General features: G+C 38.0%; 2 protein-coding genes across 4 annotated transcripts in view; one reads left to right on the forward strand and one right to left on the reverse strand.

Annotated features, from left to right (window-relative positions):
• PI4KA (phosphatidylinositol 4-kinase alpha) overlaps window positions 1–27,138 on the reverse strand; it is a 66,372-nt gene that overhangs the window by 13,185 nt on the left and 26,049 nt on the right. For all 3 annotated transcript variants that reach the window (XM_074606501.1, XM_074606502.1, XM_074606500.1), the window contains 24 exons: window positions 17,184–17,292; window positions 16,527–16,663; window positions 15,464–15,597; window positions 14,352–14,434; window positions 14,005–14,075; window positions 13,763–13,887; window positions 13,275–13,356; window positions 12,450–12,533; window positions 11,979–12,068; window positions 10,638–10,757; window positions 8,921–9,013; window positions 8,411–8,567; window positions 8,007–8,134; window positions 6,598–6,756; window positions 6,183–6,334; window positions 5,553–5,660; window positions 4,710–4,837; window positions 4,510–4,629; window positions 3,773–3,852; window positions 3,425–3,618; window positions 2,610–2,700; window positions 2,252–2,419; window positions 1,647–1,700; window positions 269–389 (listed from right to left, as the gene is read on the reverse strand). In XM_074606501.1, coding sequence (XP_074462602.1) covers window positions 269–389; window positions 1,647–1,700; window positions 2,252–2,419; window positions 2,610–2,700; window positions 3,425–3,618; window positions 3,773–3,852; window positions 4,510–4,629; window positions 4,710–4,837; window positions 5,553–5,660; window positions 6,183–6,334; window positions 6,598–6,756; window positions 8,007–8,134; window positions 8,411–8,567; window positions 8,921–9,013; window positions 10,638–10,757; window positions 11,979–12,068; window positions 12,450–12,533; window positions 13,275–13,356; window positions 13,763–13,887; window positions 14,005–14,075; window positions 14,352–14,434; window positions 15,464–15,597; window positions 16,527–16,663; window positions 17,184–17,292 — 2,788 coding nt within the window. The remainder of the gene's footprint in view (window positions 1–268; window positions 390–1,646; window positions 1,701–2,251; window positions 2,420–2,609; window positions 2,701–3,424; window positions 3,619–3,772; window positions 3,853–4,509; window positions 4,630–4,709; window positions 4,838–5,552; window positions 5,661–6,182; window positions 6,335–6,597; window positions 6,757–8,006; window positions 8,135–8,410; window positions 8,568–8,920; window positions 9,014–10,637; window positions 10,758–11,978; window positions 12,069–12,449; window positions 12,534–13,274; window positions 13,357–13,762; window positions 13,888–14,004; window positions 14,076–14,351; window positions 14,435–15,463; window positions 15,598–16,526; window positions 16,664–17,183; window positions 17,293–27,138) is intronic.
• Window positions 18,665–27,058, forward strand: SERPIND1 (serpin family D member 1). Its single transcript, XM_074606503.1, has 5 exons — window positions 18,665–18,818; window positions 20,079–20,950; window positions 24,689–24,962; window positions 26,019–26,163; window positions 26,558–27,058. Exons 2-5 carry the CDS (start codon window positions 20,095–20,097, stop codon window positions 26,747–26,749), a joined length of 1,467 nt encoding a protein of 488 aa, XP_074462604.1. The 5' UTR covers window positions 18,665–18,818; window positions 20,079–20,094; the 3' UTR covers window positions 26,750–27,058.

A 27,138-nucleotide genomic window follows, 5' to 3' on the forward strand; every position in this document is an offset into this window, starting at 1 on the left:
CTTATTTCAGAAAGCTAAATGATATGGGTGATGGAAAGAGACACCCCCAGATAGCATTCAGAAAAGGTACTGATGCAAATATTGTCACACGTCTTTTGAAGCATTCTATCAGGTAGAACGCTTATACAGAATGGGCCCTACCTCTACAGATAAAAGAGAAGTTCCTAGCTAAAAGGATTCCTCCTGCCACGAGAGAAGCAGGAAGGAGATTTAGTCTCAACTGAGACAAAGAAAGGAGTCAGGCTAGATTATATTTTAAAGCACTCACGATCTTTTTGGTGTCCTTCTTCATCCAGGTAGATATTAGTTTTCATGTTCCAGATGAACTGGTGAGCCAGGAGCTGGGATTTGGCAGCTGCCCACAGGATGTATTCTCTAACATAACCCATCTGCAACCATATCCAGCCCAGTAAGTATCAAAGATGATTACAACTCTAGCAGACTCGATTATTACTGCTTCTAACAGCTATTCTTTAAACTCAAAAATATTTAACGAATGGAAAGAAGACCTCTGCACTCTCATTCACATTGCCAATAAGACCTTTGAAAATGACAATGTATTTTAACAGGTAGCGAATTGACCTAAACTGTTTTCAACTTTTATTATTGACCTATTCCATTATTCTAACCAACCTTCTTTCCGCTTCTGTGTCATTTTCTATCTGTTCTACTTGGATTTCAAATCTCTTTGAGTTTAGGGCATTTTCTAGTTTCTGTACAAGGCACAGTGGAATAGAGACACTGGTCTTGCTTGGCGTAACCAAATGCTCCTGTAATGCCAGAAATCTAGACAGCACCATACAGACTGCGCACTTTAGTGGCAAGAACTGCACGTGCTGGCACTGTTCCTCAGAAATTCTAGAAAGTAAGAACAAACTTACAAAGGAAGTTTAAGTGTACAAGGGAATCCTATTAATTCCAGAAGTTGCATTCTCTTTCCTCTACTTGCGGCTACTTCTGTAGTCTGTAGAGGTTTATATGTTTGACTGATATTATCAGACAAGACGTCTGATGTTCATGCTCTGCATTGCACAGGACACTTATCTATGCAAAGTTCTCAAATAATAACTAAATACAGTTACCTACACTACTGACTAGGGATGTCTTCACCTGAAAAGAAAGCACTGACCAGAGCTCACATACCTTATGGGCAGATAACAACGATCTCACATTAATGAACTCTGAACTTTGTCATCAAGCCTTACTTCTGGCTCCTGCAAGATGAAGCTAAGATCCAATTTCATATACATGATGGAGCATACGACACCCCTAGATGTCTTCTCTGGTTAACTCCACAGCAAAATGATTAAGGATAGTGATTTAATTTCACTACTGCTTGTCTCATGCAGACCTTCAAAAGCTTTATTCAGGTAAGAGTCCTCAGCTGGGGTTTCCCATAAAAAAAATTCTCTTTCCTGACAGATGAGCTACATAACCTCTGGTATCTCAAGTTTACCTGTGCATAAGAGAGGTGTATCCAAAGCAAGCCAGCCTCTAGAGACAATAATTTTTCCACTATGTATTAGATATAGGACAGTATTAAGCAGCATTGGTTTAAGCTGAAATTTTGTCTGATTTGCAGTTTTAAGCGTAAAAGCCGCTTTAAAAATCTGTTTTGTTCATACACAGCTGTTTCACATCCTCACCTTGTCATACCGAAGTGCCTGAACAATCTGTGGAATGTAGAATAAAATGGCATCCTGAAAGAGAAAAGATGGCAGGGTTTTTACTGTTATTGTTTTTGTGGTCGGAAAGAAAGACAGGTCACATGCACAAAGAAAAGCTCCCTTCGGTTAGCTGATGAACAAAATTCCACTGCCTCTTTACTTTAAACTACATATATGCCACCTCCTCAAATCAAAGTATTTTTCTGTCCTGTTACTCCCTTAAAAAATATCATTAATAATCGTGTCTTTTACACTCCTCCTATAAGTCTGACAAGTGCTAAAAATCCAGCCTTCTGCTGCTTTAGAAGAAACACCTTTCCACTGAGAGAAGATTCGAAAGGAATGATTTGAGAAGAGCAATCTGAAGAATTCAGCTTAGCGTGATTTACGACAAAAAAGTTGCCAGTACACGAGTGTTATGTGGGACAAATAACTTTAACTTTTCATCCCAATCTATTCACATTCTGCAATGTGATGTGCCCATTTATCATACATGCCTCTCCATGGTATTAAAATGAAGCCTGTGGCCATAATGACTAGGGACATTACTTTACTTGCAGTGTTAAGGGTCCCTTGGAACTCACCGGAGGAAAAGATCGTAGGACTTTAACACCATATTGAGCTGTTAGAGGATGAGGTGGATACATGCTTGAAAAATAGGAAAGGCCAGTCGGTGGATCTGTTGGTGCCCAGCACAGAACATGACTGAGCTCAGGTGCATCAGCGTCAATTGTATGCCAGGTAACCAGGTACTGAAAAAGAAGGTCAGACACATTAGGATTTTATAGCACTCAATAACGTCTAAGTAATACATATCAGACAGTAATGCTATAATTGAGTTCCACTAGATCATACTGTGTTAACTAAAGACTGTATTTTCCAATATATCTGAATAAAACGGGCACACTGGGGCCCTGTAACAGTATAACTATTCACAAGTACCTTTATTGCTTCAGGAACATCACTAACAGCTCCTGGATCCAACCGAACCAGACGGGTCACTTCTGTTCCAATAGCTTCAGTGTTCTTAAATCTAAGTATAACCAGGAATACAAAACCATTAGAAATTTTTGACGGCCTCTTCTATTTATGTGAGGATGAGGACAGCAAAAGGCAGAAAAGCATATGCTTAATAAACAAAGAGTCCAACTATGAAATAATGCACACTGAGGGACCAATATGCTGTCAGGAACAACCAGTCCTCACCCAATGCTTTTGTATAAACCACTAGTATTTTAGCCCGCTTTTAGATTCTTGGCTGAAATATACTGTCTGGGATTCTACAGAAACCAGCGTGCAGAACTCTGCTTGGCAAAAACTATCACTGTTGTAAGGGGGAAAGAATTTCCTTTCCCTTCTGGAGCCGACTATGCTAATTCTCCTATAATACTTATTAAAGTGCAAGCCAATATATAGCTAGAACACTTCATCCAAAGCTACTTTAGCACTGTTTAAATGCTGTGCCTGCTAATGGATTAAATGCTATTGAGAACCAAGCATGATTTCTTCTGAACAAAACACCATCTAAGTGTTAGTGAAGAATGGGTGGCAGGAAAGGAAGCTGGACTCTGCTAGAGCCTGAGCCAAATGAGTATATTAAGTAATATAGTTATTTTAATTTCAAAGGTCTCAACCAGGTATGAAAGTATGCAAGGGGGCTGTAAACAAGAGCGAGTGCCATCAGTACTTACAGTGTAAGTACTCGCCCAACTCCAAGGCAGCAGTAATTACACCCGTTCTCTGTTGAAATATCTCACCTGGTAGGCAGCTGTACAGCAAGATGAGGAGAAATGCTCCAAGCCAGATTTACATTATCCTTCCATTGCTTCTCACTAAGACTGATATACTTAGACCTCCAGTTTGCTACACTGCTCTCTCCAGTCTGATCCAACTCTAGCTCAGGGGAAGACAGTGGATTGTACCATGTGATTAAGCGTTCAATCTCAGTAGCCTGAGGGAAACGGGGGGGGGGAAAAAAGAGAGAGAAGTGTTTTCTGGAAGAAGAAAAAAAACACTCCCAAATTTCATACTTTAGTTTATGTATCCTGCAACAACAACAGGGTCTTAGAAATTCATACAGTTTCCCCGTTCTTCTGATGACCCACCAGCAACGACAGCAGCAGTGTTCTTCGCTTCATGTAGTACTTGTGTAGCTGCGTACCTCTGTTAGTCTTCTTAGACATTCCTTGAGAAAAGGATAAAAATAGTTTTCAGTGGCTTTTGTTCAGTATGTTAAATGGTGCTTTCAAACTGTCCACACCTGGCAACATTAATACACAAGAACAGAATAACCATAGAACACTTGTAAATTTAGGTAAGAGTGACTTCAGAAAGTCAGCACTGCAGCTACTCATTGTACCATTGTTCTCTGAACACATGGAGTACAACAGGCTACAGAGATATCAATTTAGCAAGTACTGCATTCACTTTAGAAACACAACAGCCTACTAAAAAGAAAGAGCACATAGTTTATAACTGTACAAAAACACAGTCCACAATCTAATGTCACTCTGCTGCCCCCAGAAAGCACTAGGGGCATGTTTGCACAAACAAAGCAGTTTTCCTACAGGATTTCAATACATCTTGATTTTCAGTCTTACTTCTTCTGCACTAGAGAACTGAACATTCTATCAAAAAAACCCAGCTAATTTCAGAAGTCTGCTGCTTGCTACCAGTGAGACTTTTTCCGCCCCCTCTCTAAAGTTTGGCGCTGGTAATTAAATACCCCACCAGAAGAACAACAGCCAATATTAAAGGTAAATATTGACTTCAAGTAATATCCACATATAAAATATGCTATAAAGTTGTCTGCAATTTTAGGTGGTTACCATCAAAAAAATACCTGATTTTTTAGATATGGTTGACATGCCACTGGACAACGGGTAAGTATTTATCCACCCTTGTGTAGCCTGTTGCCGAGATCCAACGTTGATATCCAGGTTGCTCCTGGTGTCTTGATTATCTAACAACAGAGCACAGATCTGACGTAGAACACAATCAAAGAAACAACAAGCTTTTGAAACGGCACACAAAGGAACTCACCAGGCGGCACGAGTTGGCTGGCTGTCAGATACTTCTTGTCTGAGAACATCGCTGTCCAAAACTTGATCAATATGCTGATATCCTCACGAAGCCTCTTTTCCCCTTGCGTAGGGAACTTCGAGGGACAACTTAAAGAAATCACACAAATAATGTGATGTTGAATGTATTAGAAAAAAACAAAACCCACACAAATCTAATCAAGTCATATTTCTTATTCTGACCAGAATCTACAAGGATGAGAGTACACATCACTACGTTTTATCCTCATTGCTTTATTCTGTCTGACTGAAGAGTACAATCTTCTTACTACAAGTGAAAATTAAGCAGCAGTCTGTCAGCATCTTGGATTCATCTGAAATTTAGTATTATGACTGACTGACCACCTCACATTCAGACATTCCTATCAATTATGTTCTTTTCTGTTGTGCCCATGTCAAACGTTGAAATCAGATTCAGTGTGGGTGTATTTTCAAAACAGCGAAACTACATTTTCAGCCACACACTCTGTAACAGCAATTCTTTAAATCTTATAAATGTACATACAGTTTTGAGCATTGAATAAACACCAAAATAAGGAAAGACAGAAAAGAACAGAAACGATCCTGAAGGTACTACTTTATAAACCTAACATAATAACTGAAACTTATATCTAAGCCTTTCTGAGATGGTTTATGAACTACACAAAAGCACAAGGAAAAGAAAAGTTCCTGTTAAAATGGGTGAAAAAGGAAAGGAAGAAGTTAAATCACTAGAAGAGAAAGACAGCTGCTGCTTTGAAGTATCACAGAAGGTTCAGGAAATCACACACACGCTGCCAGTGAATAGTTGCAAATAAAAAAGTACCTGAAATAATCAAAGGCAGTTGAATAAATCTTTTCTCTCAAAACGTTTCGAATAGTTGCATTTGGAACCACATCAGCATGCAGCAAAGACAACCCCAGAGTGAGTAACCTAATAAGCAAAATAAAGAACGAAAATTTTGGCATTCCCAAAATGGTGACCAATGCAACACTATACAAACCACAGCTATAGCTGTAACTCAGTTCAACTCATTGAAAAGTGTCTGTTTCACAGCTCTTAGCAAACTGTTTTCATTATTGTCAGTCTGTTCCTAAAGCTGTAACTACTGAACCACAGGAAGTTCAAGCCTTCAAGTCACAAAAAGTGAAAACAATTAATGGAGCAAAATTATCCCCAACTGATACACTAACCGGATTCACAATGTGGGCAACTCACTATATGAAATTATCCCATGAAGTCTTCTGAAGCACTAAAAATTACTTTCAAGGTAGAGTTAGCTACCTCTACTTTGAAAACACAGCTCAGACTCTACACAATTCCAGGCTTTTAAAGGAATTTTCACCGCTTGAAGCCAAGGAGAAGTTATACATTTCATGTTTAGTTTCTTCCTCCCACCCTTCTATAACCTGATTTCTTCCACCAAGGAAAAAAAAACAACAAACCACTACTCACTTAAATCGGGGTCCAATTGCTGCCACATGCCGATTCAAACTGCCTTTCGCCCCTCCAATGTTCAACGAAAGAGACCGCTGGAGCAGGCTGGAGAAGATCTCTATTTGGTCAGAACTGCAGTATTTGGCTATTTCAAATCTCTGCACCAAAAACTGAGAAAGAGAGAAAGACGTGCCGTGGTTCCTTTGCCCTTTTTTCATCTCAAAACAACCCAGTCTTTTCTGTTTCAAGCACCTTTCTTCCCCTCGATTATTATGCTCATCTAAAAAGAGCATGTCTCCTGGCTTTGAGGCAGAAGGACTACCATCATGACTCCACTCCCTTTCTGAATCGTGAGAACAAGTAGTGCAGAGTAGCTTAATCACAGCATCACTGCAACACCACCATAGGCAGGACATTCAGCAGAAATACACACCTCTATCCAGATGTAATGTGGAGTCACCTCTGGCGGACAAGGCCTTGGTTGGCTCTCTTCTGAGGCTGCTAATGGATCTGCTTCTTTCTGCTCAGCAGAAAATAGGCCAACTTTCTGCTCCACTGTCATTTGCCAGGCTCCTGCCATTTCCCGCATGAACTGCAAAGAGGAAGCTAACAGTACTTCTTGTTTCAAGAGCATCTTGTTATATGGGAAGAACAATCTTTCTCCATAGTGCACACAAGAATCTAGTACATCAACTGAAATTCACTGCAGTGTTAACAGAGACGCAGAGACAGGTCTATACATCACACCTGAAATAAAATGTTTCTTTCACCTCCTGAATTACGAAGGGAAGAAAGACTCCCCCAGAAGTTCAGCAAGTAAGAAAAAATTAAGGGCAAGAGCAGACAAGAGCTCTGCTTTGTTGAGGAGACTGAACAGTTAGATCACCAGGTGCCTTTCATCCTCTCGTTCTACTAAAGGTTACTCTCTCCAACACCAGGACAGCAGAGAAAAGAGTGTGCCAGGCTCTCACGTACTGCAGGACACAGTTTGGCCCATGACCACGCGCAGCTGATGAAGCACACAACATAAAGATGGCACATAATTCACTTTTGCTGAACCTGCTCTAGAGAGCAGCATCCTCTGGTAGAAAGGAAGCCCTGCATGAAAGGGTGCTTATCTGATCTCCTCAACAAGACAGAAAGAAGTTTCCCAAAAGCTTAAGAGAAAACTGAAACCGATGCTTAAGAAGTTAAATGCTGAAATAAGCATGAAAACTGACCTAAGTATATTTAGATTGATAATTTTTTTCCAGGAAGTGAAACACACTGCACTCACTAACTGGAGCAATTACCAGAGGCAGCTTCCTCAGCTGAGTGTGGGCTGTCACTACACCATGCTGAGTTGTTTTATTTCTATTAGATTCATCCCCACCTCACAAAACACAGCTGGTCTAGCCTGTTACAGGATCAAGACACTTGCAAGCCTATTTTTTTTTATGCAAGGGTGCAATGCCAGATACCAGAGGCTCTGACTGATGAGCAGGGACATTGATTTCTGTTTGTTTTAAAGCACCATTCTATAAACTGTGTTATTTAGAATCTGAGTCACGAGCAGCTCAGGCGTCTCAGCAGCAAAGTAAATTGTACAGCTGAGATCCTAACAGATTTCCTTTACTACGTAATTCCTGCTGCTGAGAAAGATCCGTTTCCCACAGTCCACTTTGTGAGAGTGCTCAGACTTCCAACAACACATGAACAGAGACTTCCTGGCAGGCTAAAGCGATTAGCCATGCATTTAACATCCTTACTTGACACAGATTCACAATAGCTGTCAATCTCTCAAAATCTTCTCTCTTACCCCCTTTGCAGGGACACAGAAAGAGTTGCTAAATCGGTTCCTACCGGCACTTCTATTCCATTCTTGGCAGCAAGCAGCCACTCCCAGCAAGCAATTGCTGTTTCCATGCCATGTTCATTGAACATTCGCAGGGGTCCCCAACACAGATGATGAAGGAGCTGGGGGTCACAGTCTGAAAACAAACATTCACTCAGATTTCTCCAACAGAATAAATAAATGCTTTTCACACCAGCATGAAATTGGTGCGCACAGTATGTAATAATCAATTCCTAATAAACAGCTTCTAGTTTATGAAGGCTTTTCCCCCAATATAAGCCTAACTGAAAACACTCAAAACACAGTTTTGCCTCAAGTCGATGCATACTGGGCTTGTATTCAGATAGTTTTTGTAGATTATTACTCTCAGCATTCACAGCCAGAAAGCAGAACTCCATTTGTTTTTCATTACCTTTGCTGCTTATTAGCAGTGCAGTCAACTTAAACATGGCCTGGGTGTAGAATTCAGTATGGCCTGATTCAAGAGCATCATTCAGCTCTTTGACCATCAGTTTATTCAGGTCAGATGTTCGTCCTGTAGCATTTGAGAACTGAATCATTCCAGAAACCTGTAAAATATAATGGGTTTTTCAACAGTATTTTTAGGAATCTAGCTTGATATTGGTCATGTGCTGATTAAGGAACTTCACAGAGACATCTTTTGTTGCTACTTTGCTAAATCTTTCAGCCTTTATCTGCAATCTAAGAACTTTCTCCAAGACCAACAGCAAAATGATCTGTTTAATAACCTAGGAAAATTATACCCTTTATCTTGAAGGAATTTAACTTTAGAGTCTGTGGTTTTGTGCTTACGCACAAAATACTGTGCATACAATAGTTTGCATTGTAAGGGACATCATTCCCTGAAAAGCCATGCCAGAGCTCATGGACACTCCACACTTAAGAGAAATCCTGTACTTACCTCCCCTGCATAGCGGTTGCGCAAGTTGAGAGAAGCCATGAAGTTGGAGTAGTCCTTCTTCACACAAGTTGGTCTTTCAGTTAGCTGGGTTGCCTATGACCAGACCACATAACCTGTTTATACCGTTCATATCCAAGCTCTTGTCTTTTTTCCTATTTATACATTCACAGAAGTTTTAATTTTAGTTTTCTTCATACTATTAAAGAAAACAGTATCATGACTATTAGGTACAACAGTACCTAGACCGATAAAAATGAAATAAAGAACTTGTGCATCAATTATATGTATACAGTGCAAAATAAATACATATTTGTATATACTTTTTGAAAGACCAAAAAAAGCATAAAAAGGGTAGAATCTCTGGGACTGCTGCTCCCTTTTCTTTTCATGAACAGGTAAGGAAGAAGACAGAAGAGTAGAAGTGATTTTGGTTCTGCCCTCTCCATACAACAGCTTGCTGCACTGAGAGTAATGCAGAGAGAGTATTTTGTTCCTGTCTTTAGAAAGTACGCTAGTCATCCATGTTTCCCTTTGCAGAAGCACTCACGAATTTGTGACTCAGGGGTTTCTCCTCAAACACATACAAAAAAAAGAGAAATATTCTTTATACTGTAAAATGTGTTGTTCTGGTTTTTTTGGGGGGGAGGGGGATTTAAGACTAAAATACAAGGCCAGCAAAACCATCAAAAATTCAACACTCCTGCAGTGCTTTGCTTCAGTACTGCTAACAGCATGCTTGGCTCAGCAATGGATAAACTTTTGAGAACTATTCTTATTACATGTATTGGATATAAAATTTGTGCACTATCATCTTTGCATTAGCAATGTCCAATCCCTGGGAATAAAGCAGGAGGAAAACCAAACTGCCAGTAAACCAAAAGCTTTCTGAAAGAGCTTTTGTCACTTGACTGACATGCAAATCAATACAAATACCATTAACATATTAAGAAAATGAGAAAATTGTATCTCTTATTTCCTTCCCAGTTGTAGTTTCTGGTTTCTTCCAGCATAGTCTTTATTCTATCAAGTTTTTCCACCTTGCCCCTTTAGGGAACTATGTGACTGCACTCCTGAGTCCTGGGAGTTCTTTATCCTATTTATATTTAGTGACTAGCGCTGTCTAGAATGACAACTGTAACAGAGAACCAAAAGGAAATCCTGCTAAAGCTGGGCACGGAGGCAGTTTCAGAACTGCTGCTGGAAAACAAGCTGGCTGATGATACAACAGGTTCTACTGGATGTTTCTTCAGGAGATCAGAAATTACAACCACAAATGAGAAAAAAGGAACTGTAAAAAACTGCATATATGTTTTGAGTGAACTTCCGTAAAACTCAGAGCAAATGGGTGTCACCTGACGCTACGTTACTATTCTAGAAAGCAGCTCATTTCAGTCTTACACAAAGATACCATTTTCAAATCATTAAAAATAAACTACAGAAAACTCTTAAACAGCATTAGAAATAGTTTTATCTTCTTGCTTGCTATCATTTTACTTTTCAGTATTTTACAGAACAACATGATTGGAAGATACCTTGATTTGAGATGGAAATAACTAACATATCTTTCTGAGTAACGTTCAAGTGCTACGACAAAGGTGATTTAGAAAATCTGTGTTATGTGGCTACAGTGAGTGTCATAAGATTTTACTGGCCAGTCCATCCCAACTCACAACACCGCTACACAAACAAACAAACAAGAATCGTGCCCAATACTCACGCCCAGAGTGGTGTTCTGCCTGTTGTAGCCGGCAAAGTGCAAAACGCTTTCTGTAGCCATAGCCAGCCCCGTGTGCTGGGACAAACCTGATACCCAGTTCTGATGTTTGTTTAGGTACTCCTGTCAAAAAAAAACCAACAAAAAAACACAAACAGAAACCCAACGAAAAAAAAGTGTTTGTTGGAAAACTACTGTGTTTTTCAAAACAAGGCAACTCATAAGCAAGTGTTGCATCATTGCAAAATACCAGAACACTCAATTACACACATACCTGACAATAAATGGACTGTCTCTACTGCCTTTTAGGTATTGCTCTCCTGGCAATAAGAAACTCTGAATGTTCTCCTAAACACGTAAAGAGTGAGACTCGTTCCATTTGGTAAAAGGATAAAGCAATCAAGATAGATACTTGAAGGCTGAGGTCTTCTTTAAAAAGAATCACTGTGCACAAAAAGAACCTTACAAAAGGAAATGCTTTGGACTCCATGAAAGAAGGGACTATAATTACTTATCCTTTTACATGAGGATAGAATCCCTTGAAGTTTTTTTCGGGAAGGAAATATAAACTTTAGGTATAGTTGCAGTGCCCAAGATCTTGAGCCTCCCTAGAAATTCTTTATCAGCATTAAGTTAGGCACCTCTAGACAGAATACTACTCTAACCTGGACTACACAGTTTCTTCAATTATTCAAGGATGAACAGAGTCCTGCATTTTACTGTAGTAAGACTTTTTGTTTACATAAAGGGTATTTCATTTATGTTATTAGCACATCATAAATCGTCTTTTGTAGTCTTTGCCTGTGGTCTTGTGACAGCTTTCCACTGAACTCTGCCACATGTGAGCGTTTACTACACCCTTGTTCAAATTACAGTCTGTAGTTTATAGTGTTCTCAGATATTAGTCGTGTTTCTCTGTATTTAAAAAAAACACACAACAAAGACAGAAAAAACATCCTCCCAAGAGGGAAACAAGAAACAAGTTTTACATCCTAATCATACGTTTCAGTCCAGCTGATATTTTCAGCTAATGCACCAGCATTAAACAAACTTTGCTAGGCACAGCATTCTATTATATGAAATTCTGACTTATGAAGTAAATCCAGGGTGATCAACTGTTTACAAAACCATTACTTTCAAGATACACAGGTTCAGACTACATCAAAATTCACATCAAATAAAAAAATTCTAATTATTCTCCGCCAATGCTATAAAGGAGATCTTAGAGCAACAGAAAAATTTAAAACGATGCTTGGATAGCCTCAAAAAAATAAAAAACATCAGATAATTCTCATTTTGAAGATCCATGAAGATCAAATTCTTTCACAGAAGCAGGTTCATTACCTGTAGATGAGATTTTGTAACTGAGGGAGCCCATTTCATTGCTTCTTGCAGAATCATCCCACAGCGCGCAGCAAAATCCTTGACTATACTCTAGAGAAAGCACCAATATAATCAGTAATAATACAGGACATTTAATAAGAGTCACTGGTTTTAATGGTGTAATAAGTAACACAGAGAGTAAGACAGGCTGCAGCAACATGATACTGGTAAAAGTTTCTGTAACTATTAAGTGTACCCTTGGTAAGCAAAGAACCGTCATGTTGCAAGTCAAGTAAGACAATGAGATTCAGAAAAACATGAATATCAAGTGTCATATGGTATGAGAAAAACCTTACCTAGGGAAGTATTTAAAAAAAAAAAAAAAAAAGGACCATTCACAGTAGATCACTAATTTATTGCCTCGGCATAAAAAAAAAAAAAAAATAATCAGGCATTATTTTGTTGCTTGATAAATCAAGGAGGACCACCTACCTCTCTGGCTTCATGTGTGTCAGGGACAGTTATTCTATATGGAGCATCAGGAATGTCATAGTATGGTTGGTCCTTATGAATGTCCTGAACAAAACCAATTAATTACTAATTCTCAATAAGATAAAATTCATCATCACTTAACCTGAAGACTACAGGCACGACTCTCTCCAAAAAGAAATTCTGATTCACCAAACTTTTACTCAAATATTCGCTCTCAAAGTCAATCTGAACAGATGTAAGAAACACTTTTATTCTAGTTTGGTTTTCAGTATAATTTTAAAAATCCAAAGCCCTCTCCTCAACATTTAGTAGAAAAATAGAACTCTCTAAAGCATTTCCATCTTCAAAAATACAAATATATAATAAATCCAAGGAATATGGATACACATACACAGACAAGAAAAAAACATAGTATGACAACCATAATTCATAAAAAGAAGACAAACCCTTAAAAAAACACCATCAAATTTTTATTTCAAATGAGACAGTTCAACAGTTACAACCCATAACTGGTAATCCTGTGTCTTACTCTTGATGCTAAATTTGACTTTCTGAACCATGTTTGACACCAGCTTTCTAGTACTAGTTTTACTACCAATGGAATAGATGTACACATGCACTCCTTATTTCTCAGAAATTAAAAATGAGATTTTATTAATCTTAGTAATGAAAGCAAAAGCAAATTAAGAACCTAAATAAATACCAAATAAAGGCAAAACAAAGTAAAAAAATTCAGTTCTACAAAAATAAAGTTCTACAAAATAAAAAGAAAAATGGGAACATATACTTTATTTCCTTAATAGCATTACTAAAAAAGGAACTTACTGCACTAAGAGACAGGGAGAGTGTCTGCAGAATATCTAGCATAGTTTTCAACACAGTTCCACTCCACAGCAAGTGAGGAAATCTAGAGCAAGACAAGATTCAGAAACACAATAACCATGGAGAGCTAAGGAAGGCAATTATTTTCTCAAGAAATGAAGCTGCTCAAAGAGCTCCACTACGTAGCTCATACTCAACAGAAGTCACACAACAGCCAAGCTCAATACAGTCAAAAGCCGTCTAAGAGCAAGTTAAGTAGAGCTAAGTTGAGACTGCATTTATTTCATGGGCATTTTGCTTTGCTCCATCCACAGGAATACCAAGCAGACATTTAAGCATAAGGGATTTCAGAGCCCAGGTTAAAAATACCACAGAATGTTATTTTTTAAGATGTTTCAGCAGAAGTACCAGCCAAGAAATTCACTTGACTGTTGTCATCAACTGCGTAAGTCAATGTGAAAAGAGAACAGGAAAATTAAATCTATACTCACTTGTCTACGAGACCAGATAAGTATTTGTCTGCAACTCTCCTGATCCTCTTGTGAATATGGTTGAAATTCACCAGCAAGAACTGAGCGTGTCTCTCCAGCTCTTCTTCATTCTCCTTAGTTTTAGGCTAAAAAGCATGCCAAAGAGAAGCATGAAGCTTTTAAGGAAAGAGACAAGCACACTTTCATAAACTGAAATGAGAACATTTATACAAATTTAAAATTTTAGTTTCCATGTAACCTACTTTATCAGCCATCATTGCCAGGAAAGCTTCAAACACCTTATCAGCAACAGCTATCACACATTGCATCATGCCTGAGGAATTGAGAGAAGTGACAAGTTTGATTATCAGTATTATGTCTGCTTTATAAACCATGTTTAACAGTTTAAAAGTGTTTAAGTTTACTCAGCCATCACTGAACTAAGCTGTTTCAAAATAAAACCAGCATTCTTGAGAAGAATAAAGCAACAGAAATCCAGTAAACGTGATTTATTTTGTTACATAGTTGCTTCATTTGTTTTAGTTTTGCATGCCTGGAGGTAACTTCTTAGCGTCTCAAGTTGCAAAATAACCCAGACAGGTAATCTTACCAGATTTGTCTTTTTGAATTGCTTTATCCTCAAAATAGCAAAACATGACTTGGAAGCGATCTTGGTCAGTTGAACGCAACACCCTAGGAAAAGAAGAATTTTGTGGGTTGGGTTGTTCTGGGTTTTTTTGGTTTAGCTTTTTTTTTTTCCCCGCTTTTCTTTTAAACATCTTCAACACAAATTTATGCACTTCAACATTACAGTACACACCGCACACATACAGTAATTGTTCATTTCATGATGATTGCAAGTCTCTAGTAAGGGTGATATTGCTATTTGTTTCTACATTCAACTAATAGGGCTCAGATCTTAAAATGCTTGTTTGCCACTGAGAGAATAACTTCCACACCTCAGCACTTACACAGTCACCACAAACATATAAACACAGTATAATCTTTGGCACTTCTATAGGCTTTGCATCTGTTGAAGTTGCATATGATAGAAATATCACTTATTAAAAAATTGTTTCTAAAATACAGCCAAGATGTTTCTGGAAATGGTTGTCCCTATTGTCAGCTATTATCAAAGTAAAAATGTGACGGAGAATTTTCTTCCTATTTTCCTCACTGCTTGACCACCACCTCAGCTTTCAGCTACACGTTTCTTTGAATAGCAGTAATAAATACACTTTTAAATGAAAAAAAAATAGTCTGTGAATTCCGCATGTTTGATTAGTACAGCCTAATACAAACTGCTGAGGGGGGGAAAGTACGCTACAAAAAATTTTCTCAGCTCCTACATTACACTAATTTCAAAGAACAGGCACGCATCTATGCTGTCCTTCAGAGCACAAGACTCTGTGCAAAGGATACATTACGCTTGCAAGACATTCCTTTAAAGAACCTTTTGGTCCATCTTCTGTTAGTTCTCGTATAGAGCAGATTCCATTTTGGGAGCTCTACTATATTATTCCATCCTTTTTATGTACCCTGCAGATATTTTTGCAGAGATGAAATCCCAGTTTCGGAATCTTCAGTAGAGCTAACGTGACTCAAAATACTGATTCTCACTTATCTTAGTGCCTGGCAAATCTGACTCAAACATACACAGTTTTTAATTTATTTTTTTTTAATTCATCAGTGAAAAAAGTGTGTATATAAATATATATATACCTCATATACTCTAGGCGGTAAACAGAAAGAAGATAGGTAGACATGGCAAAGTCCAACTTATTGATCAATGCTGACACTTCTGGAGGAGGATCCAAGAGATTTATTATGGTACTCCGCAATTCATTTAATTCAGCCTAGAGATGAATACATGAAGTTATCTGAAGTGGGAGTAGTTTGTGTTCTGAAAACATTTGCTTTCAGCTATTACTCTTTTTACTTTTTAACCTTTGCAAACAATATGCAGGGATGCCTCTGTCTGCACACTAAGATCAACCTGCTTCGACCCAGCAAGTTACGATTCTTTAAATACAGAATTAAACAGAATTAAATACTCGAGTCAAGCTCCGTGCTGAAATAACTGCTAATTTCCATGCAGTTATACCAATGAAGAAATACAATTCCTACGCTAAATGCATGTAGTTTTGATCAACATCAATTTTGTCCAGCTTCTTAAGCTTCATGGGTCTGTTGTGCTGCTCTAATGTCGCAAAACTAAGTATCTAGGAACAATGCAGATTTCTGTATTATTTGGGAGGAGACAAAGACATTTCATGAACTGCAACTCTTCAGTCCACTTTACACTGCTACTACAAATAGTCCTCAGGCAAAATCTATCCTGCAAATACTAGGGAGAGAGAAGCATACCAGTACGAAGCCAGAGGATAAAAAGGGCAAAAGCTCACTTAAAATTTCTTTGAAAGATTGAATGTGTTGCTTCCTCCCAAAGGTTCTCGTTTTGTTTTTTCTAAACAGTGCAAGTTTTGTCTGTCTGATACAAAAGAGATGAAAAACTATTAAAAGGCTTCCATCTCCACGGTCTTGGTTTCTACACCTAATCAAAATAGTGTAGCTGTCACCCTAAACACTTGTATTAACACTCAATAAAACTAAAACCAAGTAATTTATGTACAGTGTTGTCATAACAGTAGTGTAAAAAAGCTGTTTTTCACTAAAAGGAGGCAGGTTGAACGGGTATTGTGCTATTTCAATAAATCATGGTTACTGTATCATTTAACACTGACAGACATTCTGGAAGAAGATAATAGAAGAAATTAATTCTTACAGAAGTCACAGTATCATTCTTCATGGCAGAATTGTACTGAAGAACAGATCGAAGTGGTTCTTTGCTGGGAAACGTGAGTAATGGAGACTTGGTGGCAATTTCACATACACCTTCATACCATTCTTCTGGCCAGAGACCTAGAGCACAAGAACAAAGAGAAAGGTGGGGTGGAACAATATTAAGATTCAAAGTTAACTAGCATTGCCAAGCTTTGTACTACTTCCTAGGGCCAGTTTTTCCTGCACTTAAGCACAAACACTCAACACAAGTGATGCATGTTCCAAACATAACAAACATGTTTAGGTAGTTCCAAGTGAAGTTTCTCAATGGATAAGAAGTATCTACCCAATTACCACTGTACCCCACGTGCCTGATCTTCCATTTCAGGACCGTACCTGCCAAAACTCATACTTAACTAAGACTAACCGCTGTATTAAGTACAATAACAAATTGCACTGTGCTGAATATCAGAGCAAAACAGAGCAGAGATATAAGGAAATCCTACCAGAGAAGTGTCGTGTAAGCTGTTTACTTTGTAGTATTTTATGCCTGCAATTTTTCTTCAGCCTACTGTGAACAGTTTGCATACAGTTACCCTTACATTCGTTAAGAGTTTAAATGTGAGCAGCAATGTTGCTGTCTTAGAATTTACACTACCTGATCCTTCCACAGCAAATCCCATCAGCACTGAATACAACCAGAAGTCACGGAATAGCTTTTGCAACCTGGGCTTGGCCTCCTTGATGGGTGGCAAGCGTCTAGTGAGCTATCAAAGAAATAAAAATTAACATCAGAAGATGGTGGGAGTTCCAGTAACTTAATTCCATGCGAAGGAATCAATTAACGTACCTTCTTTACCATGATTTACAAAGGTAATATTCTTTGTCACCTATGAAAACTAGCATTGCATTGCTCTTGTTGTACCGAAGAAAATTACATGCTTTTAGAATATCTTAAATGTTAACATCTGAGATGCCTGAAGTAAGAATTTCCTCTGTTTTACACAGGAATAATAACATGCTGATACAGTAACCTCTGAAGGGAATACATAATATTAATATACTATCAACCGCAGAGAGGAAGCGACCACATGATCCTTTAAACTGTGCTGAAGACAATGCCATGCAGCTTTGCTTCAGTGCAAAGGAACTCAAACCCAAATAAATATCAGTCAAACATACTTCTGGTTGCTATTGTTTATTGGCTTTGTGGAAATACACTGAGGCACCAATTGGGGATCTTTCATTGCTTGCACCCACGCACACCATGACATCAGTTCTGGGGAATTTACTATCTAAACAAGCAAGTAAAAGAGCATTATTTTCAAGACATTTATTAAAATTCTCTGATACTTTTTGCACAGCAGCTGCTGCCACTGGAGGAGCACAGTTTATACTCCCAGCCAATATGATCACAGAATGGTTATGATATACGTTTATATAAAATTGCATATAACAAAGTTCATAGTCTGTTATCCTAAATAGCATTAGAAGCACAGGCAGTGTTTAAAAAGTAAAATAAAAAGGTCCATTAAACCACAAGCTTTATTCAATATGACTGTATGTTATTACTGTAAACTTTATTAAGAAAATGTTTCTAACTTGAAGAGATTTTACCTAACTGTACAATAATTCCCTTGAGGTATGAAAGCCAACAGTATTCCAGTGAAACATTATATAAAGCCAACTTTGGATATATTTGTAAATCATAAGGCAGACTGTTCAATTAAAAAAAATAAAAAGAAAAAGAAAACAATCCCTCGATTATCTGAGGGATTGAGGGATTAATCCCAAATTAATCTGAGTTTAAACTGGTAAATGGCACTATGATAGAAAGTTGCCTGTGTAACGCAAATGTCCGCACCAGTATAACAGTGACTAAAGAAGCCTAACCATCACAACAACAGCGGCCCCAACTTCATCTGCAGTAAAACGCCCCCCACAAAATACGAGCGACACGGCTTTTACTTGCCATAAACAGTGAAGTTTATGTGCATGTTTGACCTTGAAACTTTACATACAGACCAATTTTTGCTGAAAGATCTTCCTCAAAAGCGAACAAGTACCTGCAAAGCCATAAAAGTAGTTCAACAAACAACATACAATTCAGCAGAGATCACTAGGCAAGGGAGGGATTTTGGCTGACGAAGTAAGTTTAGCAGTGTTTGGTTTAGAGAATGTTTACTTTGGGAGATACACAAAAAACTAGCGTCAAAGTTCAGATTTAAACCTCAGCATTCTCCTTACTTGAGCTATTCAACACATCCCTTCTGTACTGTACAGTGGCTTAAAGGTAAGCTTCATTTACATCTCTTATTTCGGGCTGATCTGACCGAAGAGACACATATTGCAGAGCAGGGGAATGTTCCACATGTGTAAGTGCATCTGAATGATAATTAAACTTTGGTGAAGACAAGACTGTAAAGTTGGGGACTACAGACAGCAAATTCCTCTTTGCCAAATGCAGAAAACATTTATCAATGGTTACTGGACAGAGTATCTCAGCCCTAAGGGCTTGACTTCAGGAGGCAGGAGAAAAAAGCAATGAATTTATGAAGAAACAATAAAAAAAGACTGACTCAAATCCTTCAGTCACAGTGCAAAAACCATTTAAAAAGCACCTTCTGTGGATCCTTCACTGTTGCAAAAGTAGTCATTTTTTGTATGGGATAATCACCTTAAATGCTTTTAGGATTTCAGGCTAATTAGTTCAGGGGGAGAGTTTGCAAAATTAAACTGTTCGCTCACTTACTTCAGTCCTGCTACATCATGTTTGAAAATATTTTCCTTCAAGCATTGGTTTTATTCACAGACGAACAGGTATGTATATCTGTCTATTTTATTTCTACAGAACAGATCTTTGGACTATTTGCTAATTTAAAAAACATTTTAATCAACATTGTAATAAGATTTTTGTTTTAACAGTGCAGTACCACTGATGGTATTTATTGCAAAAGCCTATCTTTCTCCAGGTTTATTGCTAAATCCCTAGATCTCCTTTATTCCAACAAATTTCATCTTTGCTCTTCCATAAATACTCCCATTAAACTCCAACTTTTTGTTGTAGCTACAGAATGTATGTTTTTCAAGTTCTTCAGTACATCTCAGCCTTCTGGTATGGTCCTTTAGTGGATGCCTAGTCCCTCCTCCTACCAAGCTCGAATCTTCAAACTTTTCTTCACGTCATATTTTTAGCATACGCTAGTAACACAGTACATATGTTAAGTGTTACAGGTTTATAAATAAAGAGTCCCACATATTTTAGGTAATGAGTTTGTTACTGAAAAAATACACCAATAATGACCGATTTCCATGGGAGGAGGTCAACCAATTCTTTGGCAGGCTGAAGGCATTATGTAAGCAAACCAATTACCAGTAAAACAGATGTATCCATCCAATTAAGCTCTGTTCCACTAAAAAAAAATATGCTGTCAAATAAGGTAGCTATAGACCTTCTGCTGTGACAGAATTCGGCATGGACCTAAAATTACAGAATAGATAACTAAAATTCAATTACCCTACGCTCTCTCAACTGTGTTACGTTGCCTTCCAGGTTTTGACCTGTCAGAATGAAGCTCCTATTTCATTTGCTTGCCCTCACTCTCGTCATCACCTCCACATTTTGTGGAGTCAAGGACTTCACTGAGCATTTTGAAAGCCTTAAAGATGCACAGCCACGTGAAAATGGGACTTATGATATGCCAAACTTACCACCCGAGTTCCACAGAGAAAACACTATCACAAATGACTTGATTCCTGAAGAGGAGGAGGAAGAGGACTATCTAGACCTCGACAAGATATTGGGTGAAGATGACTACAGTGACATTATTGATGCTGGCCCATACATGGTTTCTGAAATTCAGCAAGGAAATATTCTTGAACTATTCCAAGGCAAAACTAGAATCCAGCGACTCAACATCCTCAATGCAAACTTTGGCTTCAACCTTTACCGCAGTGTGGCGGACAAAGCCAACTCTTCAGAGAATATTCTCATGGCTCCTGTTGGCATTTCCACTGCAATGGCTATGATTTCTCTGGGTCTGAAGGGTCAGACTCATCAGGAAGTGTTATCTGTTCTTGGCTTTCAAGACTTCATTAATGCCAGCACCAAATATGAGCTCATGACTATTCATAATCTCTTCCGCAAACTCACTCATCGGCTATTCAGGCGCAATTTTGGTTATACACTGAGGTCTGTCAATGACCTTTATATTCAAAAGGACTTTTCTATTCTGAACGATTTCCGAAACAACATGAAAACATACTACTTTGCTGACGCCCAACCAGCTGATTTTTCAGATCCTAACTTCATAACTAAAACCAATGAACGCATCTTGAAGCTGACCAAAGGATTAATAAAGGAAGCTCTTGTGAATGTAAACCCTACAACACTGATGATGATTCTTAACTGTCTTTATTTTAAAGGTAAGAATCTGTTATTTCAGTCTTAGCTAGGGATTTTCTCAGTTTGCAATTCACTGCATAATTCATTACAAACTCCAGACTGAACTTAAATTTAGTCTACAGTTCAAAAAACCCCATCCACTCCCTCATTAAGAAGAATCTCTATTAGTCCATTTTTTGCATGTTTCTGTAGCACAAATACAGCAAATGCTTATTCCATCCAAAACCTTATAGTCTAAAAGTGAGACTAAAAACCAACACATGAATGCAGAATAGCCTTAGAAAGCATAAGCTTTGTGGCAGTCTTAGATGGAGAAGTATTACTTCGTGTGCAAGTTATTAGTCACATTCGGTCCTGCTTCAAGTTACTGGCTTCATTGAAATGGTACAGGATGATTTCAGTGAAAACACTTAACATTTCTGAAATATTCAAGATTCATAGGAATGACTATAAAGAATTTCAGCTTAAAGTATGTATTTTTTATACGATCAGAGCATGATCCTTGTCGACAAGCCTACACAGGGGACTGAAGAGAAGAACCACCACAGTGGTGTTCTAAAGCTAAAAAACAAACACATTCACTATTTGGAGTATTTCAGCTAATTCAGCATGAACTGTCTGCTGATACAGGCTCCTACTGTATCACTACCACAGGCTGAACAGTTAAAGAGGCTTGAAGTAAAGACTTTACAATATATTCTTGGTATAAATACTTATTTTCAATTTCTTTACATTTAAACTAAGAGTCTGTGGTGAGATTTTCAAAATTGGTTATCTGCCTCAGGTTGAAAGTTTGTTAATCTTTCAACAGACATTTAAAATTATATTAAATGAGCAAAAGGTGGGAGTTGCCAATGAAAGAGGAACTAAGGAAAAAAAGGAAATCTGTTACTGACTGATTAAGATGAAAATCAGATGAAGGTGGCTTAAAACACTGATAAGGAAAGGCAGATTAGCACAAAAGGGCAACAGTGTCCAGAAGTACAACATACTCCTTTCCATAAGTTATAAAGGAGTTTCTTTCTTCTGATTATGTCCCTGATTCCAGGAAACAAATGCTCAAGGGCTCTCTTATATCTGCCTTCTCAGCATGTGATTATAGGAACTTCTAGGAACAACATTCCTGTAAGTTCATGAAACGTACCTTTCCCCACGCACTTGCAAAGCATTACTTCCTTCAATAATGCCACTTGTCTCTTTTAAAAGACCTGAAGCAGTCACTAATCCCCTATTCTGAAGCACCATCCAAAAGGGACCTACTTGTATCTTTAAGTACATCTCTGGTGATCATATCATATTAAATAGATGGCTTTAATGACCTTCAGACCACCCTAAGAAAAGGGCTATGCAAAGTGAAACAGATAAATTATTTTTTTCACAATTTGGTCAAATATTAAATACCTTTTTGTTTTACTCTGAAGTTATAAATACTTGTGCTACCTCAAAATAACAAAAACACCACCAAAAATTAAACAGCTTTAGTACTGGATATCTTAGTCATCACGACCAAAAATACTTTTGGCTTTTTCTTCTCCCCATGGAGTCCTGTTAGTCCAAATTGTCTTGGTGCTGTCTGCTGAAGACTATATTGCTATCTCCCATTCTTTCGTCTTATAGTGACAGTCTCCTGGTATTTCTATTTTGAATGGAACTGAACTTTTACAAAGCAAGTTCTGCTCCTGGATTTCCTAGTTTCCCCACCAGTCCTTCTAGACATGCTAACTTCTGTCCACATCTTTCCATTTACAATATTCACACTGTCTGTACCATTGCAGACAAGCTCTGTTAAGCCCTCAGAGCTAAGAAACGTATGAGTATTCTCAGGTACACAGAGATGCTCAGTACAAGCAATACTGAGTAATGGGATACTTGCCAAACACCATGAAGTCTCAAGTTCCTTTTATGTTAAATACCATCAAGAAACTATTGGAAACTATTCACGTTGGTAAGAAGCAAGTTTTATCTTGCATAGGTGTCCAGTCTACCTCCAACTGAGATCTACCCTCCATTCTGCAGAGGTCTGAACAATCATTTTTGAGCTTCCTATCAAGTAGGAGATGGTTACTTTAGTCATGGTAGATCACGGCAGCTTTTGATAACTGACAAATTTTGACAGATACAAAATTGAGGTTCTATGAGATTCTAGTCACAAATGCAAGAGATAAGTCAATCACTGGAGACAACATCATCTGCCACCACAGATGGATCCAATAAGACATCTTGGTGGGAAGGTTCAAAACAGGAAGTCACAGAAGTCAAAGTACCAACTGGTTTCAGCTGATCCCAGAAAACCACATGGCTCCTGCTGGAGAACAGTGTATTTTACCCCAAGACAAACACATCTGCAAAAGTGAATTCAAGAAAAAAGTTCCTCAGCTCCTCTTTTTCCAGGAAGAACTGATAAATGTCTCCCATTCCTCAGGTAACGACAGTGCTGCTGAAGCTCCCCTGACCCACAGCAACTTCCCGTCTTTAGCTAGTTTGAATCCTACACCTGTGAGTTCTGCTCCTTGAAGAACAGACAGATGTTGGTTTTTTCCTGAGAAGTGAGACAATTTGTTTGGGAACAGCATAATCCATTTTATATCCCATTCCCTTCAGAATATTAACCGCAGTCTGATCACTTCTCAAACTGCTCCCCATCAGCCTGATGTATGAAGAAACTATGAGCATTAAAGTTGGACTTAAGGCTTTTTTTGTTACTTCACAGTCAATGTGGCAAAGTCAGATTAAGGATCTCAGAATCACTTGCAACCTTTTAAAAAAAGGTTACTGATTAAGGTTAAATTTGTAGTCTTTCCACACAGTTACAGCCACACTCCCCAGGTACTTGCATGCCAACAGTCACATAAAATCCAGAGTTTTAACAGGAAATACCAGTAATCCTATCTCCACTATAAAATTCTAGCTTTGTCTGCCCATTACGAAAAAAATAATCTTTTTTCTAGAGCCCCTCATTTCTGAAGAGATCAATAGGAAGACCGCTTAAAGAAAAGCGCCTTCTTTTACACAGTCAATAAATATTTGGGATACCCAAAGAATCTTCACATAAAAAGATTCAAACCCTGATGTCAAAGTTTTCTGTGCTGCAAAATACGTTGAAATGTATTCTTTAGGCACAAACCTGTTAGTGACAGGCTCGCGTAGGTGTGCTGAAATCACATACAACTGGGTCACAGAATTAAGCAGTCAATACCCAAACTCTTCCAGATGTCTTAACACAGGAAGTTAACTAACTTGAATGAACTAAGTCAAGGTAATGCCTTCAGCATAATACCTTATATGCAAAACGAAAACAGCCATTACTTAGCTTGATGTTTCTGGTGCTTTTAACAGCCTGGTTTCAAGTATCAGATCTCTCAGAAAAAGCTGTGTCGGTTGCTTCGCTATGTGCAAACCCTGTCAAATATTTTGCCTGTTTGAACTTTGTAAAATCTAGGTTCCTTGTAGAGAAAAAAATACACACCAAGCCCTTTCAAATCACCAGTTTGTGCTGACCTGCTTTTGTAATTCAGAACATTCAAATCAGACAAACGTTAAGTTAGAAAGCAAGCCAGGAATTTCTTAGTCCCCTTAAAGCTTGTCTTCCAACCTAAACCATTCTGGGATTCTTATTCAGGCTTATTTGAAATCAACAATCTCCTCCAGTAATTTCCAATTCATACCAATGAAAACTTAATGTAAACTGTTATTCTGGGAATATTTTATTAAACACGGATCTTGTGTTTTTTTATCTGTCTTCTACATTGTATTAACAGGAACTTGGGAGAATAAATTTCCAGTGGAAATGACAACGAAGAGGAGTTTCCGACTGAACGAGAAGCAAACAATAAAGGTTCCTATGATGCAGACTAAAGGGAACTTCCTAGCTGCCGCAGACCCCGACCTAGATTGCGGTGTGATCCAGCTCCCATTTGTGGGGAACATCAGCATGCTGATTGTACTTCCACACAAACTCTCTGGCATGAAAGCGCTAGAAAAGCAAATAACACCACAAGTGGTGGAAAAATGGCAGAAGAGCATGACTAACAGGTATGTGCTGCAAAGTACATACTGTTAAAGTCTTAATGTATTTTCTTGATGAGACTGGCAAGGGTAAGTAAAGAGCACAGAAGATAACATACTGTATTTTCATAGAATCATAGAATGGTTTGGGTTGGAAGGGACCTTAAAGATCATCTAGTCCCAACACCCCTGCCATGGCCAGGGACACCTTCCACTAGACCAGGTTATTCTGATTATAACATTAAACCTAAACAAAACCACCAAAAAGATGGATTTATTGAGTCAAAAATAAAGACCAGTGGTGTCTCAAAATTTAAATGCCATCAAGAAATCAAGGATGATTGAGTTGGAAAATTCTACTGGAGTTCCAAAATTCTTTCGATTAAGTATTTAATGTTGTAGATTTAAAGAAAAGTTTCTTACTGATAAAGGTTACAACAAGGAGGAAAAACAGGAGTATGATAATAACAGGTTATTTATGCAGAACAATCTCTATGATATCGAAAGCAGCCTGTATGCACTATGCATTTCAACATATCTATCGTGCAAAGGCATACATTCAGTAATCCACAATGGACATCACAATTATGGGACAGAAGAAATTATAGAGCATCCCTTGTGCAAGATGACAGACTGGGTGGTATCTGTCTTCAGACTTGATAAAAAGATAAAAAGAGTTGATTTGATGTGCTATTCAGGAAGCCAACCTATTTCTACTGTATACAGTAAGTGACAATCTCCAATTTAGTACTCCAGAAAAATCTGACCGTTCAACATTTATTACAAGCATAACCAACCACATACTGAACTGCTCAAAGCTATACAACTTACACACATAAATAATGTAAATCATAAGTGAAATATTAAATTGACAAACTAAAAGTTTTGGTGGGGCATTCATTTTTTAAAACAGAGCTTAAAAGTAATGATGCACAAGTTCTGAAAGTAAAAGTACAGTAAACAGTCCTGTATATTTCTGTGTCCCGCTTGATGAAGACAGAAAAAAAACCAAACCACAACAGATATGTAAAGCATAGCAGTCGTGCCTCAATGATTTTTCATTTTTATTTTCATTTTTTCTAGGACAAGAGAAGTGGTTCTGCCTAAATTTAAGCTGGAGAAGAGTTATAACTTGATTGGTTATCTGACACCCATGGGAATAGAAGAACTGTTCAATGAAAAAGGCAACTACTCTGGCATATCGGATGAGAAAATCATCATTGACAGGGTATTTACTCCTCTTTTCACTTCCTTTCTGATTAGATTATATCACCTGAAAACATGGCAACACCGTTAAAATAATTACACAGTAATCTAAAATAACAGTATTTCTCATCTTCCCTTGAGGACATAGGAAGGACGTGGGTCTTGTCTATTCATATAATGGGGAAAATGATTAATCAGATATCAAAGGCACTAAAAGCGTTGCGGTCAGTCAGGAACAGGCTAATTCACAAACCAAAGGATCGCAGCTGCACAGGAGTTACCAGCAAGAGTGTTAGCAGGGAGCCGTGTGAGGCCCCATGGAGGGGGGGGAAGGCTGTGAGCACATCATTTGAGTATACATTCAAGATCCTCAATTTCTTTTTTGTTTGTTTTCCCTTTTTTGTTTGTTTAAACAGTTCAATCATCAAGGCACAATAACTGTGAATGAGGAGGGCACAGAGGCTGGAGCAGTAACCAATGTCGGGTTCATGCCTCTCTCTACTCAGATTCGCTTTGTTGTCGACCGCCCCTTTTTGTTTATGATCTATGAACATCGTACCAGCTGCCTTCTGTTCATGGGTCGAGTTGTCAACCCAGCCAAGTCTTAAAAGCAGCGAAGACCTCCAACACGCTGTTATACAAGGGATGTATAATTACACATTAATATACCAGTTATCATAAAGGAAATTTTATTGTCGTATTAGCTAATACAAAAGCCACTGGTATCAAAAGAAAATATATTACCTACAGGTAGTTTCACATGAAAGGACTCACAGCACTCGATGATTTGACTGCAATTTAAAATGGTTAGTGCCATGTATCGATGCAAGTGTATTAAAAAAATAATCACAAAGTAACGTATGCTTTGTGTTCTACTTCAGTGTATAAAATGTAATCAATAAAATATTTAGACTGTATAGATTCTTGAAGTTTAGCTCTAAATTTGTGCTAGGATGCCTATTTATAATAAATAGGAATAAGGAAACCCTGAATACCT

The sequence above is a fragment of the Larus michahellis genome, chromosome 13 (genome assembly GCF_964199755.1).
Source record: "Larus michahellis chromosome 13, bLarMic1.1, whole genome shotgun sequence".
Taxonomy (NCBI): domain Eukaryota; kingdom Metazoa; phylum Chordata; class Aves; order Charadriiformes; family Laridae; genus Larus; species Larus michahellis.

What these genes read in the sequence shown, in the direction of transcription:
- SERPIND1 (XM_074606503.1), top strand. Translation starts at nt 20,095, where the DNA reads ATGAAGCTCCTATTTCATTTGCTTGCCCTCACTCTCGTCATCACCTCC. An exon ending in CAGAAGAGCATGACTAACAG is followed by an intron (nt 24,963 to 26,018) that starts GTATGTGCTGCA and finishes CATTTTTTCTAG; the next exon opens with GACAAGAGAAGTGGTTCTGC. An exon ending in AGAAAATCATCATTGACAGG is followed by an intron (nt 26,164 to 26,557) that starts GTATTTACTCCT and finishes TTGTTTAAACAG; the next exon opens with TTCAATCATCAAGGCACAAT.